The sequence below is a fragment of the Typopeltis vanoorti genome, chromosome 13 (genome assembly GCF_054136105.1).
Source record: "Typopeltis vanoorti isolate ZY-2024b chromosome 13, IOZ_Tvanoo_1.0, whole genome shotgun sequence".
In the NCBI taxonomy this organism is placed as follows: Eukaryota; Metazoa; Arthropoda; class Arachnida; order Uropygi; family Thelyphonidae; genus Typopeltis; species Typopeltis vanoorti.
The window spans coordinates 104,058,975-104,073,883 of NC_143561.1; the positions used below are offsets into that span (position 1 = coordinate 104,058,975).

At 35.3% G+C, this 14,909-nt stretch overlaps 1 protein-coding gene across 2 annotated transcripts in view; it reads left to right on the top strand.

The window, feature by feature from the left end:
* The first annotated feature begins 3,110 nt into the window (after positions 1 to 3,110).
* The window catches only part of LOC150100428 (protein fem-1 homolog C), a 50,678-nt gene continuing 38,879 nt past the window's right edge, over positions 3,111 to 14,909 (top strand). For both annotated transcript variants that reach the window (XR_016549253.1, XM_090402837.1), the window contains exon 1: positions 3,111 to 3,268. Coding sequence is in view for 1 of the 2 variants with exons in the window: in XM_090402837.1 (XP_090258963.1) it covers positions 3,209 to 3,268 (60 nt within the window). In the remaining variant the exon portion in view is untranslated. The remainder of the gene's footprint in view (positions 3,269 to 14,909) is intronic.

The window sequence follows — 14,909 nt, forward strand, 5'->3', positions numbered from 1 at the left end:
AGTGATTTTTCCCAAATCTTTGTTATTGATGTTTTCATCGGTGGGTATTGCGATGTCAATAATCCAAACTTGTCTTTAGTAATTGTGATGTCAGGTCTTATTAATATTTTTGACCTCAATAGAGTCACAGGACAAAGACAAACAGTTACTTCTTTGATTTATCTTGTGGGCGGTTAAGGCTAATGAACACAAAGTCTATTTTACTACTCCTTAGTTCATCCATCGTTTGCATCTCACCACTCTCTCAGGTAATTTATTTCATGTTCCTACTACCCTTCATGCAAAAAAGGTACTTATTCTTTTAATCACTACTTCCTTTGACCACTTTCACTGATGGCTCCTGGTCTTTGCCCCTGCATCTCGTTCTACCATATAAAAAATCTCTCTAATGTTAATCTGATTATAACCCTTCAACTGTATCTGTCCCTATACCCATTCCAAGGTTATTTCATCTTGTTAAAATCCCTAGGGCCATATCTGAACACAGAGATCTAGATTTGGTCTGATCAAAACATTTAACAATGGAATGATCACCTTTAATTTATCGTTGTCAGTGGGTTCTTCAATTTGCCACAGTTCTTTGAAATATCTTTGCAGCCTTTCCAATATGACCTCTGAATGGCAAATTTTTCTATACTCTTATCCAACATCTCCTGCTTTCCCCACATATTGCAGTATATCCCCAAAAAGTATATATAAAGTATCCCCATCTGTCGATCCCAAATTTCAAACCACACATTTAGTTGTATTAAAGTAACATCTCGATTTATTTGACCACCTTTACCACTTTTTAATCCTCTTAAAGAGGCATATATTAGCCTCATTACTAATAACTCTCAAAGCTTCATTATCTGCAAACAACTGAATATCTCTATGTAGTCACATGACAATATCATTGGCATAAAATGGAACAGGAAGGTTCCAGTGCTCAACCCTAAGAAACTTCAGTTGTAAACAACAACCTGATATCTGTAAGAAGGCCTGTCACCAATCCAATCCAATTAAATCCACTAATCTTCTACCTATTCCTTATATTGCAACTTAAAAATCAATTTGTCATGTTGCACCCAGTCAAGTGCCTTCGCAAAATATAAAAAATGACTGTGAATGCCTTATCCTCATCCACTGTTCCTGTTACTCTTTTGTTAATCAGGTGACGAAAAAAGAGTTCTCCTTAACAAAAAATATGCTAACCTGAATAAATAATAATATTTCACTCATCTGGCATCTGGCCATAACTGTATACGAAATTGTATATCAATTTCTCCAAAATCTTAGCAACTGCAGAAGAAATATAAACTGGCCTATAGCTAAATGCTTTCATTTTACCAACACCATTACCAGCGTCTCCGTAGCACAATTGGAATAATGACGGAACATCGCGCCCTTGATTGGATAAAGCCTAAGTTCGATTCTCTTTGTAACAAGAGGAACATTTACATGGGAATTTTTCAATTGAAGGTGAGTTAGCCGATCTGATATGGAGGTAGGAGTGTTATTTTCTCTCGGAAACCTGGGTTTTTCATCCCGAATACAGACATATCTGCCTTCAGAGCACAAGCAATATACAAAAAATAAACCTAGTGGTGAATGTGGCCAGTAGATGGGTTTGGTGTAGATGATGGTTGTGGTGGTTCAGTTAGTTGGTGGATTAATTGGTGGAGTCGGAAAGTCGTTGAGTAGGTGCCCTCCCTTACTGAATCTTGGGATTCCTTGAAGGTGTCACGAAATAATAAAAAAAAAATAATAGTAATACAATGGCACTATATTATCCTCCTTCCACTCTTCATGAAACTGTCCCACTGCAAGACTTCATTTAACAGCCAACTTAATGGCACAGTCAGTTCAACAGCACATGCCCTTAAAATAAGTGGCAAAATTCCATCTAGTACCCTTGCCTAAATGACAGTTAATGTACACAGAATACAGCACATGCCCTTAAAATAAGTGGCAAAATTCCATCTAGTACCCTTGCCTAAATGACAGTTAATGTACACAGAATTCGAAATGCACTCCCTTCATTCAATTCTAACCCTCCTTATTCCTCTAGGAATAAAGCACATTGTAAAAGAATGAACCACTATAATAAAGTGGTCCATTATAATAAAATATAATAAAATCATTAACTGTCTTAACTATGTCCACAGTAGCGTACTCAGCATTTAATCTTGGGGGGGGGCGAGTTGAGTAGACGATTTGAGAATACACACTACGCATCGCATATGACCTATGAGTGAGCATTTTCAACGTTCACTAATTCATAAGAAGTATAGAAATAGAAGATACGACCAACATAAATTTAAAAAAATGAATTTTAATTAGGAAAAGATTTTTGGAAAATTTTTAGTGTTTTTTTTTTCTTTTTTCTTTAGGGGGAGGGGTACTCCCCTTGTCCCCCCCCTCTGGTGCGCCACTGACTATGTCATCTAATCGTTACCTAGTGAATATCTCCTTGGGATACTGTTGGACTGCAGTGAAAGATTAATATTTTATATATATTTTATCCTCACTATACTACAATTCCCTAGGCTGAGCCTTATATTCATCATATAATTAATTTCCATCTGTTACTCTCCTTATATGTCTAAAATAATCTCTTTTTCATCTGCATTTCCTACTTATTTTCTCTCGTCATGCATGTCACTCTAAATCGTTTAATCTTCTTCACTCGAAGTATGCAGTCTGTCATTACTGTCAGGACACTAAATTTATGAGTGTGGCTTTTTTTATGATTTTTTCCCCTCAAAATATACTTTTTTTTTTTTTTTTGTTGTTCCGACAGCTCACTTTCTGGAATTTGTTATTTGTTTCATCATCTCATCCGCTTGGCGTAGGGCAAGTGCTTTTACTATATATCACTTCTATTTTCGCTTTTCTTTGCTAAGTATAATGAAGAAATCGAGTGTCTTGTAATTAAAAGATGCTACGTGGTAGTTTTTGATATTTAAATCCCAATAAAATTTAAATAAATGTTATTATTATTCATTATGCATTACGTTATCTAAACCTGTTTGGTTGTCATCGCTAAGCACTGCAAACAAATTATGCATTTCACTGGTAATAGTGAAACTGTAATTGAATTTTGCGCCCTCTATGTTGCATGACGTCGATTCACATACAGCTGAGTTGTTGCTGGAATGTTTAGTTGGAGGGAGTTAAGCCTAATTGTATCTAAAATAATGGCCTGATTTATGTATTTCTTTTGACAATGGAGTTTAAGAACGTTGTGTTTAATGCAGCAAGAGACGGCAAGCTTCGCCGTTTAAAGGCAAGTTAAAATTAAAATCCATTATACCGTGTTGTTATATATACAAAGACATAATAGAAACACGTATGCCCTTTTTTTTTTTGCCTCTCCACTTAGACCTTGGCTGCTAAGGCAGCAACGTCTAACGTTATGAGTTATCCTTCATTGACAATTGTTTATCCTTGACATATATTATGAAATGGTTTCCGTAAATATTTGATACTTTTAGGTTTGTTTTTGTTTTAAGTTAAAACTTGCCTTGTAGAAATTAATTATTGGAATATATATATTATCTTTATATTTCGTTGTGTGAAAGTGAAACAAGAAATGAGTGCATAATAGGTTTCTCATATTTATACGTTTGAGAGCACTACGTGTCATTCCCGTTTGAGAAATAATTTGAAAATATCAATTTCGAAGCTGATGCAGTAAATCCGAAGCTCGCACTCATTCGATTTTGTTTCCAGTTAATTGCATGCAATTATTGCTTTTGGTTACTGAGAACACATAAATATGTAGGGTATATATTATTACACGGGCATCTGATATATATATATGTATATATATATATATATCATACCTCTTTGAATTCACTGACAGATGAAGCACTAACAACTGAGTCAGGCAATGCATTCCACTCATTTGCCATTTTCCAACCAAAAAATCTAGCCCTCACACCCTTGTTAACCACACACTTATTTAATTCACAGGGATGATCTCCTGTTCTTCGACCACTACTAACGACTGCAACATTTCCTGTGCAACAATCCTATAAAATCATTAGTAACTTAAATATTTCTATCATGTTTCACTTAAGTTACTAAAAGGATTTTATAGTTTATGAGAAAAACTGCAAAGTATACTGTTTGATCACAGAAGAAAGAATTAGACTAGGAATCAATAATGAAAAAATTAAAAAAATAAACATAAATGGGTGGAACACATTGAAAGGATGAAAACAGAAAGATTATCAAAACAAGCCTTAAATTACAAACTATTAGGAAAAAGAACACCAGGATACCTCTTAAGAGATTCAATGATAACTATTAAAGCCAGAACAGGCCACTCTAGGTCTCAATCCTTGACATACATGATGATGATGATGATGATCATATTCCATCATCTCTGCCTATCCAACTGCTGCAACCCACAAATTCTCAATCTATCTGCGTATGGAGCATTCCTCAGACCCCTCACCAACTTGGTAACTACAAAATACTCATCAAAAAGAAATCTTATGCAGCCCAGGAAATGCCCATTAATTCATTTAGTAAACAGTATTCTGTATTGGTTGGTGATCTGCAATATTATTTTACTTAGGAACCTTAGTAAAAAATAACTGCTTGTTTTACCTACATCCTTATTTGATTTTTATTCATTAAGTCCTCTAGTTTATGTTAAATTTTTGAAATTACTACACCACAGGGGTGAATGCTGGTCTTGAAATTCACGCTTGCTCTTGTTATCATTCAGGGAGTGAGAGGTGTAATTGAAGTCTGATTAGCGGAATAATGAATTACTGACCATTTAAAACTATATATTTAGAAATTTATGCACATTTAATCATACAAATACAACATTTATTTTACAAATGATATTCTATATCATTTGTAAAATGATATAGAATATCATTTGTAAAATGTTCAATTTAGCTACTTGAATACAAATTCTACCGTACAGTTCTTCTTTATGAAGTGGTCGATAACATCGTCATAAAAAGTTGGTTGTAACTTAATTTTTCCAAGCAACACACACACTTGTAAAGGCTGGCTGAAGCTCACTGGCTAGAGCTACTTTGAATGATTATGGCCTGTGTTTAATCAACAGAGTGAGATGACGTGAAATGGCTATGCACACGCATGAAATCACAGTGCTGCTGTGAGGACCTGGAAGCTCCTACAACCGAGCAAGCCAAGGTAGCTTTGACTAGACTAGCAAGCATCGGCCTTCGATACACAACGCAAAGCTCAATTATTGCTGCACAAGCTTAAGACGTCTTCTGTCTGTAAAAATAAAAGCCTAAATAGAATGCTTATAAATGTATGCATTTATTAACAAATGAATATTACTTCTTTTGCAATTAATGAGCTTGCGCAGCAAGCATGGAGCATTCGCCCCCACTACACCATTTAAATTTTATAAGATGAAGCTTGTGTGTGTGTGTTGTGAATGCAGATTATAGCTAGCTCACTTTACCAAACTTCATAGCTGAAAAACAGTGTGACAGTCATGATTCTGCATGTATATCAGAGTTTTGAATGCCTTGAAAGTGCAGTCATAACTGGGACAACATAAATGTCATACTTATGGCTTGGAATACTGGTGTTTGAATCTTCTCTAGTGTGCTGAGAACAAACTAAAGGCTCTTCACCCTGAAGTGAGTTAAGTGGTTATGAACTGATGTGGCATTCCCCCCCCCCCCTCTGGAAAATGAACTAGCCAGTGAATATACACACAGTACTTCACATATTAACTTTGTGTATACATTTTTTGCTGCTTCTTACAATCTCATTCAAAGAAAACATCCCAAAATAGTGCTGCGGTGCTGAAGTGAATACAATTTATAATTTGAGGTCCAACAAATCATGTCCTCAGCCCATATAACAGTTTACATATTTCATTCAAGTTTCTGACTTCTAAATTGTGGCAGTTTGGCCTACTTCAATAGCTTAGTTAGTATAAACTGCCACTTGCTTACCAGATCCTGCTTAAGATATGGATATTTGAAACTCTGTCCTGTCTGAGTTTATAAACCTTGTATTTTAATAATAATTAAAAATAAAAGGTACTGTGATGTAACAAAAAAAAATTTGAATGCCTGTTTTTAATTCCCCATGATTTTTGTTAGAGAAAGCACTCTTTTATTATAATGATGAAACATGACTCATCTTGCTAACAAATATTTACAGAAAAACAGTTTTGTTCCTTTCAACATTTTAATTATTGAACCTAGCTACTATCAAGATTCTGCATGCGTTAAATAATGGTGTGGTTAGCAGTGCAATTGCATTGATAGTATTGTACATTGATAGATCCTTTCCACCACTTCCTTCTCCAAGAAACCTAAGTGATCAAACCTATGCATATGGGTTGCAAAATGGGTTTCTTCAATCACAGAGTAGCCATATGAGAATCTCAATGCTTACTCACTGTATTATGTTCTCAATTTTAACTCCTATCCACCAACACCTCTGAATCCTTAGTTTTATCAATTTCTTGAAGTATAGGTCTGATTACAAAGTTTGTAATCTTTTCATCCCCAAATGTATGACTATGCTTTTCAACATTAAACTAGTTGTCTATTGTCCCTTGCTCATGTTATCAACTTTTCTACACAGTCTTGCCATAAATACTGTTACAACTTCCACACACCCCTGTGCTGCCTACAGAATTGTGCAGGCCTGGTTCTGTTAGTGCGCAGCAAACATTCGTGTGCTTATCACTAAAGAGAGAGAGAGACCAGATAGCTTCCAGTGTGCTCTAGCATACACTGAAAATTTTATCCCCCCTTCCAGAAAAATTCATCAAACAAATAGAAATATATCAATTCATATGGAACAAAACCATACTTAGCCTACTCTGTCTACTTCTTCAGAAGGGAGAGCAGGGCTTTTTGTTAGTTGACCACAAGATAACAGCCTATTGTACGATGTTTACCTTTGGTATTCAATGACACAAAAAGCCACACAAACAGACAGCAGAGTACATTTTCTCTTCCTCAACCAGAGGTCTCTCCCTTTATACTGTTCTAAAAATGACAGCAGCTCACGTGCCAATACAGGTGACCTCCTTTTCAAAGACCCTCTTAAAAGATGGCAAAGCTTCAATACACTGTAACCTATGCCCCCTCACATATTTTCTATGTGAAGATCATAGGAGACATTTTATCCACAAACCTGATATGGTGCTTCCCCCAATCCTTAGAAACACTGGAATATAAGAATCTACCGAAGCAGGTGAACACCATAAAATCTACACTTCAGATGGCCAACTGCAGAAGACACCTACATTCATCTTGCAAACCGGTACAACTATGGTGACACTCAACTCGTTCAACATTCACAAAGTACATGCAACCCTGATTCAACAGACACATCAGAGAACCCTTTATCATCTCAGCAGGCATCCATCCAGTTGGACTACCCTACCAGAGTAGAGCCATGAAATAGATGCAAATATACAGTGGCAAATGTGGCACAATGCACTTCCCACCCTTATTAAACTATACAAATTTAATCCAGATTTGCTAGAAAGCTGTCTCTTCTGTGACTGAACAACCAGAACAGTCTGGCATTTCTATCTAGAATGCCCTGTTAGCAGCCAATTGATCCATTTGTTTCAGGGAACTGCAGCTCTAACCTGTGACCATCTGCATTTTGAAGAATACCTTCACCTTATACATGAACAGCCAAGAAAGCATCTGTTCATATCTGCGAAAGCAGTGATCTACAACTTTTACCTTCAGTACACAAGAACAGATTGCACAGTACATTCAAGAGAGGCAGCTGACTGCCTGTTTACAGAATTCATGCAAAAGGTGAGAAGCCATATTCTTCATGAACATCGCCACACATTTCGCAAACAGGTATAACTATGTTGGCACTCAACTCGTTCAACATTCACAATGTATGTGCCACCCTGATTCAACATAGACGGCAGATAATCTCCATCAGAGAAACCTTAATCACCCAGAATCTTTCCAATCAAGGGATGCATTGTTCTTTCATCTGTGCTATAGAGGCACCTATATCAAGGATCTGTTTATGATTTTTGAATAGAAAAGGCATAAAGCTGTTCAGAACTACAGATAAGTGGTGTAAATGGAACATCCTTGACATAATCCATCAACACTGGAATCAAAGAAATCAACTCCTGACTGAAGTGGTTAAGAAAAATTGGGAACAAGCCATGTTCAGGCCAAATAGCAGTTGTCAGCATCAGATTTTCTTTCTTTTAGATGGTCAAAAAATTATGGTAATGTTATTATTACCTATGTCATACTACCAAGGACTCATTGAGTCAGGATATTCCATTCTGCTCTGCTGCACACAACTTACCATCTCATTAATTATACTTAAGCCACCAACCACATGCAACACCATCTACTGCCCTCCACCAACAGTAGTTTTTATCTTTCAGTTTTCTTACATATAAAATACAGGCAAAGTTACATACGTTCCTGGGGTAAAAAGTCCTTCTACCTTTGTACGAGCAGCTAATTCATCTATTGAAAGGTGCCCATATAAAGTTTCCTTTCGTCGTGATGAGAATCAAACTCAGAACCTTTCCAATCAAGGGATGCAATGTATCATTGTTCTTTCAGCTGTGCTACAATGGCACCTAGCTGCATAAGCATGTAAGTGGTGTAAACATAATTATATACAAAGTAGTATGCAAGCTATACTTAATTTGTAAAGCAGCACTTAAGGAGTTAGAACAAAAAAAATGGTCTGATGTCACATTGGGTGTAAGACTGGAGCAGTTCTATCTCCGCTTTATTTTACAATATATATAGATCCCATTATGAAGGAAATAGACATTAAACTTGATATCATTTGGAGATATTAAACTTAGCTCTTTACTTTGTGCTGATGATTTATCCTGTATAAGTCTTCAAGATCCAAAAATATATTGAATAACTTATAACAAATATGCTATTAATGTCAGCAGTAAAAAGACAATCTATAAAAACAGGAACACGGAAAATGAACAGCCGCATTCTCACCAGAGAAACTATAGAGGTAGTACAAATAAAATATTTTAGCTATTTAGGCACGGTTCTTAATTAAGAAGTAAATTAAATATGCAAAGAGATAATAAGATGAGTAAAATTAGCCACCACTAAATTAGCAGTATAATTGACAGTGTTCAAACACTAGTTTTATCCTGTTGAAATAGTTGGGGAAGTGGGGGGAAATTGATTGGAATAGATGACAGTTATGATTGTTCTGAAAAAAAAAAAAAAAAAGGATTGTTTCATAGATGATACTAATGATAAATTAAATGTTGTTAGCATTCAAGAATTTGAGAGCTGATCTAAGTTGGTGGTGGTGGTCTGTTTCTTCCTTTCCAGTAATAGGCCTAGTGGCCTATTATAGTATCTTCCCACCCTTTCTATTCCTTCTCCCTTGAGGTCGATATCTCTGGAAGTCTTGGGAAGTCTTCCTTTTCTCATTCTTTCTGTATGTTGTTTCCATCTCTCTCTCCATAAAGATCAATTTATTATTATTATTATTATTAAGAGAGACCTCCAGGCAGTCAGAGACTCATCGAGGGAGGTCACATACTACACATACACACACCAGCTATCATACTTATTCTTGAATCCATCCATGTTGCCTGTACTCACAATATCCAATGGCAATCTATTCCAATCATGCACCACCCTCTGAGAGAAAAATCTAGTCCTCACCCCTTCTTAGCAGCCTTCATTCTCAGCTTCCAAGGATGCCCTCTCGTCCTTTCCCCACCCTACATAAATTGAAAAATTTCATCAATTGTGAAATCCTGTATGACCCTTTCAGAAGTTTGTTTTAAGTCTCAATCATATCTCCCCTCTTTCTCCTGTCTGCTAATGTCTACAAATTCTCAATCTGTCTTCATACTCAGTATTCCACAATCCTGATATAATTTTTAACACTCTATTTTGTACTCTCTCCAATATATCAGAATCACAACAGAAACCAGGAGACCAGATCTGCTCACAATAGTCCAAGTGAGTTCTTATCAAAGCCTTGTAAAGAGGCAAAAGTGGAGATTTCCATATTGTTTTTACTACTTCTTTTAATCTACATCCTTATCGGACACCTGCATTTATGTTCTGTGATTCAGATTTTTGCTTGGCTATCTTTATTTTAATTTGATTATTATTTATATATATATGTGTGTGTGTGTATTGAAGATTGCTTTAATTAACTGGTTATGAATGTTGTCTTCTCTTAAAATTTCCAGTAGCTTATTGCGATTGACTTTATCAAAAGACTTTTTATAATCAATGAATAATATATGGGTCTCTAAATTGAATTCTCTTGTTTTTTCTATCAGGAGCTTGAAAACGGACACTCTGCAACATCTACCTTTATGGAAACAATTTTGTTTTCCAAAAATATTTTCATAATATTTGGTTAATTTAGTCTTTAAGAGACTTGAATATATTTTATATCTGGTACTTAAAAGGCTAATGCCTCCATAGTTTTGACATTCTTAAATATTGCCTTTTTTGAAGATGGGATGATTATAGCATTTTGCCAATTTTCTGGTGATAATTGGCCATTTAGGATCTTATTTATGAAGTCTAGTAGTTTGTATCTGAAGTTGTCTCCAGAGCATTTGAAAAGTTTCATATCAATACCATCTTCTCCTGGGCTTCTATGGTTCTTGCATTGACTAAGTGTTGACTCTAAATCTTCAAGGGTAAAGGAGTCTGTTGAATTATTTGCAGTTAATGGTCTGAGAATGGATTGTCATCATTTGTCCATAATTCTTTATAGTATTTAAGCCAGTCCTCCAGAGGTATAGTATTGATCTTGATCAATTCTCTAAGGTTATTATTATTTTCTTATAAATTTATTCGTTTGTGTTTGAGGTGTAACAATATTGTTTTCTGAATTGTAATGAAATTGTTCCATTGAACTCTTTTACGTGTTTATCTTTTTTGCTATTGCCCTTTTGTGTTTATATTCATTTTCATCCTCATCCTGGGTCAAAGTTACGAAGAAAAAGAGGTCTTCGTAACTTTGACCCAGAAATCATGAAATTCATTGATAAAAAAAAAAAAATGCCAATGAAAATAGTAAGCACAAACAAAATACAAAGACCTCTTTTTCTTTTCCATTGTTTTTTTCATTCCCAAGATTTCTTGTGCTGAATGATTCCACTCTTCATTAATAGATTCATGTGAGGGTAGTTGCTGTAATTTTTCATGTATATTTTGCTGATATAGTTTTTTCTTATTGGATTCAGATAGGAGCTGACTTTGAACCTAGGTTATTGGTTGCTTGCTGACCATGTGAATTTATGAATGTCTTTGTGTATGAACATCGTATTCATTATTCGAAGATTATTGTAGATAGAGAAATCAATTAATCTTTGGCCATGCTACCCCTTATAGCAGTGATTACCAACCTTTTTGAGCTGAGCACTTTTAAGATGAGGAAACAGTACTGGGGGCACCTACCCTGCCATTTTAAAGCATTCAAACAATCAAGATAAATTTATGTTGTGGATAAATAAACAACAAAAGGATCATTATAATTTTGTTTTATTGGAAAGGAACAAAAATGTTTTAAACAAATTAAATAAACTGTGAAGAAAAATGGGGGGGACCACACTCCTACCAGGCGCGTCCCCGGGGGTAGCGGATGGGAGAAACCCAAATGGGTTGCTCTGAATAAAGAATAAAGAGCCGTGGACCTAAGGATGTAGCAGAGGCATGGCAAACTGGCTACATTATTATGCCAGTAACTTTCATGAGCAGGAGAAAGTCTACAAACCGAGATAGTGCTACTGCGTACGGGACAACCGACGCGCCTACTCAAAGACCACATTGAGTAGGTGAGAAATCAGCAATGTGGTCAGCCAAGGATGTGAAACATGTAGCCACCCTCAACGTAAGATCACTATACCGACCTGGAAAATTACAGTTAGTCCAGGAAAATTTAAAAAGACTGAAATGGAGTATTTTAGGTTTATCAGAGACACATTGGTGCGGAGATGGATTTATCAGAAGGAAGACTGTACTGCTCAGGAAGAAAAGATAACATACACAGAGAAGGAGTTGCATTACTAATTGAAAAGAAACTTACACACTCAGTAATTGAAATAAACCTAGTGTCTCCTAGAATAATAACAGCCAAACTTCAAGCAAAAGAAAAAAGGTCAAACAATTAAAATAATCCAAATATATGCACCAGACAGTAACCATTCAGAGGAAGAACTAGAAAATTTCTATGAAGAACTACAACAGGAAATAGATAATCCCAAAAATAGAGAACTCATGATAGTGATGGGAGATTTTAATGCTAAAATAGGACAGTTCACAGCAGACAAAAAAAGATGCAATGGGGAAATTTGGATACGGAGAGCTTAACGACAGAGGAGAACAATCACTCCACTTCTGTAAAGCAAACGATCTAATGATTACAAACACATTGTTCTATCAACTCCCTAATAATAAATATACATGGACATCCCCAGATGGTAATATAAAGAACTGCATAGACTATATCATCATAAACAAACAATGAAAAGATCAGTAAATAATGTACAAACATTAAGAAGTCTTGATTTTGACAGTGACCATGAAATATTAACTGCCAAAGTGAAGATAAAATTCAACAGGAAAAATAATATCAGAAAAGAAGAAAACATCAACCTATCAAAACTACAAGATAGCTCAAGCAGAAGTCGATTTTTAGAACAGATGTGGTTGAAATTAAAACCCTCCATCTTACAGAACAGCGGAAAATACTGGGAAGAAGGAAAAGAAACAGTGTTATCAATTACAAAAGACACTCTAGGTTCCAAACCCAAAATAAACAGTGGATAACCCAAGAAATCGTAGCTACCATAGAAGAGAAAAGAGAGGCCAAGATACTTGTAAACCAACAAAACAATGAAGAGAATAGAGAAAAATACAGAGCACTAAAAAATAAAGTTGATAACCTATGCAAAAAAAGCCAAAGAAAAATGGTTAGAAGAAAAAGCTAAGAAATGCCAAGAAGATGCCAACAAAACAACCTAAAAGTCTTCCATGATACTGTAAGAGAAATTACAAAGGAATTCTCAGCAAAAGCAGTAACAATGATAAACAACAAGATGACTGAAACCGGGAATATTGAATATATAAGAAAAATCTGGTCAAACCATTTTAAGACTATCTTCCACCAAGGAAACAAAACTACAATGCCAACAATAGAAGAAAATAATGATCACCCAAAAATTTTACAAGAAGAAGTTAGATACGCAATAAAACAGATGAAAAACAAAGCACCAGGCATTGATACTATCCCTACTGAACTGTGGTCATATGGAGGCAGCATATCAATAGAATATTTAACAACCCTATTCAATAAAATACTACAAACAGGAGAGATCCCAGATGACTGGAAACTGGAAAGATCATCCCAATATACAAGAAAGGAGACAAAAGAGATTGCAGAAATTACAGACCAATCAATTTACTCCCTCACACCTATAAAATATTCATAAGAATTATGCAAAATAGATTAAAAAACACCTACGAAGAAATGATGGGCATTGAACAAGCTGGTTTCTGAGGAAACTATTCAACAATAGACCAAATTTTCACATTACACCAACTAGCACAGCTCAGATGGGAAGACCATAAAGTATTATATTGTTGTTTTGTGGACTTTAAACAAGCTTTCGATAACATCAACAGAGAAATCCTTCTTAAAATTCTACTAGAAAAAGCAATAGACAAATATATAATACAGTTTCTGATAAAATATTACTCTAAGACAAATGCAATAATTAAAAAGGACACACTCACAACAGAACCCATAGAGATCCAAAAAGGAGTAATGCAAGGATGCCCATTATCCTCATGCCTATTCAACATATATCTAGAAGAAGTTGTAAAGAAAGCAATAGACAATGAGCCTGGAATCAATGTCAACGGTTTTAACATAAATAATATCAAATATGCAGATGATCTCGTCCTTCTTGCAAGAACCCCAAATGAACTACAAAAGTTGATCAGCAAGCTAAACGAAACCTGACCTGTAAAACATATGACATGACAATAAATATACAAAAGACAAAAGTGATGAAAATAGGGAGGAACAGAACTACCATCTCAGCCACCCTAAACGGAGAACAAATAGAACAAGTAGACAACTTCATATACCTTGGATCAAAACTAACAGAAACAATAGATGAACTCAAAACAATCAAAACACAGAATAGCGTTAGGATGGACCACCATGGGAAAATTACAGAAAATCTGGAAAACAAACAAGATATCTAAACAAGCCAAAATCAAATTATATGAAGCAATAATTATACCAACAGTCATCTATGGAGCAGAAGCGTGGACAGTTAAAAAAAGAGAGGAGAAAAAAACTGCTGGCATTTGAAATGAAATGCTTAAGAAAAATAAATAGAACAAGTTGGATAGAAAAGAAAACAAACATCACAGTCAGACAAGAACTATTGTATAAAAAGACAATAATAGAAAAAATTAGAAAACAACAGCTGAGATGGTTTGGACACACTGTACGCATGGAGGCAGACAGACTTCCTAACATCCTAATCAATACTTTTCCAACTGAAAAAAGAAGACTGGAAGACCAAGAATTACCTGGCTGAAATTAATAAAGAACATCTCGGGATGCAGAACATATAAGGATCTTTTTCGAACAGCAAGGAATAGAGAAGACTGGAAGATTCTGCTCAAGAGAAGACTCAACCCGTCTTAGACGGAAGAGAAGAAGAAGAAAAATGGATTTTAATTGGATCCTTGGAGTTGCATATCATTGACAAGTCCTTCGTAGTTGGGAATATAAGATGATGTTGCAGCTTGCAAACAATCATTGAGATGTTCATCCTTTAGTTGTGATCTGTATTTAGTTTTTATGGTGTTCATGGTGGAAAAAAATGACTCGCATAAGTATGTTAATCCAAAATAAGACGTTATCTT